The 6817-nt window shown below is 36.8% G+C and overlaps 1 protein-coding gene across 1 annotated transcript; it reads left to right on the top strand.

The window, feature by feature from the left end:
* The first annotated feature begins 360 nt into the window (after positions 1-360).
* LOC21384182 (RNA pseudouridine synthase 3, mitochondrial) lies at positions 361-4472 on the top strand. Its single transcript, XM_024175254.1, has 9 exons — positions 361-710; positions 2025-2096; positions 2206-2364; positions 2460-2507; positions 2584-2664; positions 2800-2913; positions 3017-3118; positions 3202-3360; positions 3924-4472. Exons 1-9 carry the CDS (start codon positions 441-443, stop codon positions 4296-4298), a joined length of 1380 nt encoding a protein of 459 aa, XP_024031022.1. The 5' UTR covers positions 361-440; the 3' UTR covers positions 4299-4472.
* Positions 4473-6817: the final 2345 nt, after the last annotated feature.

The following is a 6817-nucleotide window of genomic DNA, read 5'->3' as shown; positions in this document are numbered from 1 at the left end:
ATGATAGAAACAAAAAAAATTTACATAATAATTATTATAATACTTATGTTAATAAAAAAATTACATAATAATTTTTTAATAAAATATATATTTTTTCGATTTGTTAAATATTCTAAAAGATTTTATTATTTCACTTTAAATTTAAAAGCCCAGTGAGATATCGCGGCCTCTTGTCTATCTTAATGGGCTGCAGAAAACGGCGCTATAGGCCCAAATTTAGCCCGATGGGCTGAATCTTTCTTCATCAAAGCCCCAGGGCCCAGCCCGTTCCTCTCTCAGTCTCGCCGTTAAGTCTCAACGGCTTCAGTCCATTTAGTCCGCCATTATAGAGCTCAAGCAGTAAGGCCTCGTTTGCTCGTCTCAGAAAAAAGTGGTTCTGATTCTAAGCAGAGAAGAGAATAGCTCAATAGCTTAGTATCTTGAGCTTACATGTGGAAGAAATGTGGAGAATTTTAATCCGACAGTACTCCAGAATCCGACCGCCGGCAGCGGCTGAGGCCGGGCCGGTGATCAGAGTGTCGAACAACGTAGCCCAATTGGGAGGCCCGAAGGAGGGCCCAAAGCCCAGACAGCTGCTTTCTTTGCCTCCGTTCCCGGGACTCCCTTTGCCGGGAAAAAAGTCGGAACGTGTCACCGCCATTACTTGGGTGAAGTATTACTTTGAAGAGGTCCACGATAATGTCATCCAGTCTCACTTCAACAAGTCTCTTGTGAGTATTTCTTGATTTCACTTTGTAATTTCTCAAGAAAGTTTTTTTTGGTGAAAATAAGTTAAGTGTTAGTGTTTTGAGAGCAATATGATAGAATGAATATCCAATTATTTTTTATGAAAAATAATACCTAATCATTATTTATAAAAAATAGTCATTTTATAAATAAAAATTTTCTATTGAGTTATTTTTACAAAGCTCTCGTGTTTTGATGGGTTGTGTTTTCCCAGTTCAAGTTTTGGGATAGGTGTTGTGAATTTGATGCATATTATAGAAAAGTTGCAACTAATAGGAGAGAATGAGACGCAATCAAATCCTTTAAATTCTGAGCCTGTTTGGTTGGAGGATTCGTTATCTAATTCGAATAATGATTCATGGTTCGCTATAGTATTTTTTTTCACAAAAAACACACGTAAATCGAAAATGGTTTTAATCTCATGGTTCTAATTCATGAACCAAACGAGCTCTTAAACACGTCTTAGACTCGAGAATCCACCTCAAACATTAGTCATTTAGGGCCCGTTTAATTTGCTGATTCGAGTTTTTAATTCTAGTTGAGAATAATTTCTTACTGTAGCAAAAAAATGTGCATTTGGTTGGTGTATTCGTGCCATGATTCAAATCATGGTTCATGATTCGCTACAGTATTTTCTCACACAAAAAATACAAGTAAATCGAGAATGATTCTGAATTTTGAATCCATTTAATTTGCTAATTCGAGTTTTTAATTCTAGTTGAGAAGAGTTTCTTACTGTAGTAAAAAAGTTAAATGTGATGGTTTTAAGAACTTTTTACTGTAGTAAAACTCGAATTGGTAAAATGAACGGGGCCTTAAGTCTTTACTTCGAGAAGTCGTTTGCGAATCTAATGCAGGTTGCCTCCCAAGTTCAAGTTTGTTCATGCATCATTAATGAGAGAGAGACTTGAAGAATTTGGAAGAGGAAGACTATTGCTAGTAGAGGGAAATTTTAATTGTCTGTAAATGTGACCAACAAGCCTATTATAGATGGGCAATCCTGATTCAACTAAAAAAAAGAGAAACTAACTAGACTCTACACTATGAATTATAAAATATAGTTGTGTACGGCGTGCATAGTTTGGCAATAAAATCACACCCTTCAGGTTTAGAGTCTGAATTCCAAAAAAGAAAAAAAAATACTTTGAAATATGAAGGTAAATTTAAGTGATTTCAAAATCTCTAATGATCATGATGAACACACATATCCATCCCATTGCCCATATTACATTAAAGTGTGGAGTACGTACTTTAATAGTCCTTTTTTATTTCAATTTTTTTTTTTCATTTTGTTTTAGGTTCAAATGGAGTGCTCAAACTTTGGTGACCCCTTGGCTGAAAGGGACAGGAAAATGAAACCCATGAGAAAGGTACTGATTGATGTTAGCAAATTGTGTCAACTTTGGTTTTAAAGTGTTTGGTGTGTTTCATTTCCATTTGGGTTTGATTGATACACAATAATACAGATATGAACTACAGATAAAGCCCAATGAGGTCATGGTGGAAGGGACCAGAATATATGTACCTGTTTCAGTGGCGGAGAGCAGGATTTCCAAGAGATTTGATGTCATACCAAGTGGGACACTACACCCAAATGCTGATGAAATAGCCTACTTGCAAAGGCTTGTGCACTACAAGGCATGTCTTCTTGGTTAACTGCTTTTTGGTCATTTTTTTATAAAAGTTGTGGCATATTTAAGTTCGTGGTTTATTTTTATTTTGAGGAATTTCAGGACTCTGCTATACTTGTTTTGAACAAGCCTCCAAGATTGCCTGTCAAGGTTAGAAACTATGAAACTATCTTTTTTGCAGCAGTTGAGTGGTGGAATATTGTTTGAACTTTGGATTTCTTATTAGGGACATCTTCCGGTTCATAACAGTATGGATGCATTGGCTGCGGCAGCACTAAGTTATGACTACAGTGAAGGACCTAAGTTGGTCAGTGATTTTCTTTTTGGTTGATTTCTGTTAGATGATGTTGTAAAAAGATGTTTAGAACCAAAGTTATGCTCTTTTATCATATTTCCTTCTGAGCAATTCCAGTATTTTGCCTTTGACTTCTGGGATGCTTAGGTTCATCGTCTTGATAGAGATAGCAGTGGCCTCCTCTTAATGGGACGAACAAAAGAAAGCATAAGCCATCTTGAGTGGCTATTCAGCAACATTAAAGTAAAATCTACGTGTAAGGTATAAGGGCTTCATGCAATGGGCAGTGTAATTTCGAAAAGTGTGATATGAATTAGCCGATTGCTTTTAGTTTTAGGACTAATATGCTTATTGGTAATTCTAGGCCTGGAATGACGCATGTGAAGCAAAATATCAGAAATACTGGGCCCTGGTCATAGGCTCTCCTAAGGAAAAGGAAGGCATAATATGTGCTCCTCTTTCCAAGGTTCCTTACACCTCTCAACAATGCTCAGCTATTCTTCTTTGAACAAAAACGTGATTGTAGGTCTCTTTGGTTATTGATTGTAGGTGCTTCTTAATGATGGTAAGACAGAGAGGGTCATATTAGCACACCAAACAGGTTTTCAAGCTTCCCAAGAAGCGATAACTGAATATCGCGTGCTTGGTCCAATGATAAACGGATGCTCATGGCTTGAGCTACGTCCGTTAACTAGTCGGAAGCATCAGGTGAAATGACTAACTTGTCCTCTCTCTCACTCTCATATGGTCAAGTTGCAGTACACTTGCAATTTATATGGTCAAGAGGTGGTATTCTGCATCACACTTGCAATTTATGTGGTCAAGTTTTCTGAAAGACTTTCTTAATTGGAGTCTAAGAGTTTTCTTTTCTTAGAATCCTAATTAATATGTGCACTATTCATTAATTATTACCCATTAGGCCACCCACAGTGATCCTTGGTCTTTTTCTAATTAACGGAATTTAACTGTTAAATGGAGTTTCTACATAAAGTTGTGAGTCTTATGACTAATATGCACGGAGGGAAATGAGAAACACTAGGAAAGCAAGCTAGGTAAGGAGTTCAGATTGTTTTGGTATTCGTATGGCCAGGAGAGTACGAATCGAATAGGAAAGCCTAAAGATTCTGAGAGACTAGTATGGAACTATTTAAGACTGTCTGAGAGACTATCTACGTGAGCCTAGACAGATTTTTTATGATTTATTTACTTCTGACTTCTGAGTAACTGAATGTGAAGCTGTAGCTGATTTTGCCTCTTGCATCTTTTTAAAGCTCCGTGTCCATTGTGCTGAAGCTCTTGGCACGCCAATCGTGGGTGATTATAAATATGGGTGGTTTGTGCACAAAAGGTGGAAACAGATGCCTCAAGTGAACATAGAGCCAACAACTGGGAAGCCATACAAGCTGCGTAGGCCAGAAGGTCTGGATGTTCAGAAGGGAAGTGTCATGTCAAAGGTACCCTTGTTGCACTTACAGTGTAGAGAGCTTGTACTTCCCAACATTGCTAAATTCCTTAGGGTTTTCGATAGAAAGTCACAGAACCAGGACCCTGCACTGGAATCAAAACCAGATCTCCTTAGGTTTGTGGCACGAATGCCTTCCCATATGAAAATTAGTTGGAATCTTATGTCCTCTTATTTAGTCTAGGAATATGAGAATCCTTTGTAGTCGCATTCTCACATTTCTTATAGATGATGAATATTGAATCATCTATCTTTGGGAATTGAAACCGAATTGAGTTGAGCATTTTGTAGATTGTAACTATTACAATTTTGTATGTTCATACGCATAGAGGAAATGAAATTTCAGAATGCATAGTTACGGCGCTTTTGCAGAAATGTAGGAAATTCTCTGTGCAATTTGTTTTGAACCGCTTATTTTGACTTTTGGCCCTTCATCACTTGGCTCGTGACGTGTTGCGTGAAAACTCGCAAGTATACGAATCGCACAAGTTATAAAGTGTACAAGAGTACGGATATTGATCTCACGAGAATTGTGTTTAGCTTTCATTAAATACCAATATTGATTAGCTTCTAGGATTGGTTTTTATATATTTTTATAACTAAAAGAAAATAAAAATGCAAGCAATTGTAAATAATCGAGCTAGGACTTCCTAATATCCCCTTGATTGTGAAATGCTAAAGCTGTGTTAAATAAATGCTACAGCATTCTGTACTAGTTAACCAAACTCAAATTTGTGCATAAATTTCTTCCGAATTAATTATGACAATAATTCCTCAAACCAATTTCATCATATTCCTATGTGAATCTAGTTCATGGAATTTCAATTTCAAGTTCTGGTTTATTAGGTTATACAAGGTAAACAATATATTCCTATACCTTCTACAAATCAATATATTCCTATAATGATCATGCATCATCCATGTAAAGTCCAACATAAATTAATTTTTCCAAATCAATCTAAGTCTAGTTCTACATTTGATTTCCATCAAAAATAGAAATTAAGCAAGTAAATACACATGAATGAACAAGCACAAAAATACCATAAACAATCTAAAAGCAAAAACTAAAACATCACAATTTTAGTTCCACTAGGAGCCTAGCTCACAAAATTAACTAAATAACATCAAGGGTTTCATCATTTATAAATTACAAGAATAAGAGATAAGAAAAGGAATGAAAAACCCATTTTAGGAGTTGTCACAAGCTCCTAAATCCTCATTCTTTTTGCTCTTCACAAAATGAATTCTCCCTCAATAATTTATTGAAAATAAAACCTAAGTCTAACAAAATAAAAATATTTGTTTTGGGATTTTCTCTCTCTTGAAAAATTGGCTGAACAGCCTTATTAAATTGCTTCACTCTTTTTCTCTTGGGTTTTTCTCTGTTTTTTTTCCTTCCTCTGGCTGCCCGTCTGAGGGCTGGAATTATCTGGGTTCAAAAACCCTTCATTTCGTGTGCAGAGGAGAGCTGCTAACTGAGCTCAGCTGGAGGAGTGCGTTCGGACATGTGGCGCGCCTCAATTGGAGGGTTCGGATTGAATAGACACGTGGCGCTCTCTGGTTCGCTGAGAGAGGGAGATTTCATGCGGCTTGGATGGAATCGCCGCATCGGATCACGCGAGCTGTTGAGTGGGGGACAAGCTGGACACGCGGCTTGCTGGGATTGGCCGAAGAATTGACGCGATCCTGCGGAGACGCGCTCCTGTCTGGGGTGATTCCGCGCGCCCGATCTGGACCGTTGACGCTGCGATCCAACGGCTGGAGTGGAGAGTTTCGTGCTGGTTTCACTCGCGCAAAGGATTTCCATTTTGAGGCTAATTCAAATTCGAATTTTACTTATTTTCTCTTGCATTTCACTCCCAATTTGGATTTCAATTTGCACTTAAGCCCACCTATCACCAAAATTAAATTACATAATGAGGAAAATAATTATTTTGGAAGGAAACTAAATGAAAATAAAATAAAATAAAATAAAAATACCTAAAACAAACTAAAAATAAAATTAATTCCAAATAAAATAAAATGAAATAAAAAAGTTAAAAGTATTAAAAACTAAATAAATTCTCAAGAAGAAGCATACTTTTTAATCTACAAAAGAGGCTAAATAACTCCATTTCATAGAGTTATCATGACGTTCCAACCACCGGCGAGGAGCACCTTAGTATTAACACACGGTAACTGGAAGTCCCATTAAGGTGTTCAATTTACCGAACCAAGGTTCATCTCGTGTGTAGTGATTGTAGACTCATCATGCAAGGATATTGAGTAGACAGTTGATATATTTGATCTTATTTTTCGTAGCATGCATTTCCATCCGCTTCACAACTAGATTCAAATCCAGTTTTCTCATCATGCTGAGGTTGAGAGAGACGGGTATTCAAAAACTTTGGTCCGTGGTATTTCATATGAAACAGATCTTTCACATTTGAAAGAATATGCAAAGCTTCTTTCTTGTATGTAAATTTGACTTGATTTCTTGGTTACAACACACTTAAATGGAAATGAGGTGATAAATTGAAAGGATTTCTCTGAACATTAAAACTGTCAAACCATTAAACTAATTTACACAAAGACCTACTCCCAACTTGTCAGTTACCACAGAGCCAATATCCGGAGGAGCATTATGTCTCAGAGATGAACGAACAAGCAACTAATCTGTCTCCCTCCTGCTTTCTCAATAACATGCATAAAAGTGGCTGCTTC

Source organism: Morus notabilis, unplaced genomic scaffold, assembly GCF_000414095.1.
Source record: "Morus notabilis unplaced genomic scaffold, ASM41409v2 Scaffold3240, whole genome shotgun sequence".
NCBI classification, from domain to species: Eukaryota; Viridiplantae; Streptophyta; class Magnoliopsida; order Rosales; family Moraceae; genus Morus; species Morus notabilis.
Note: the sequence above shows the minus strand (reverse complement) of the source record. Positions and strands in the feature narration are given on the sequence as shown.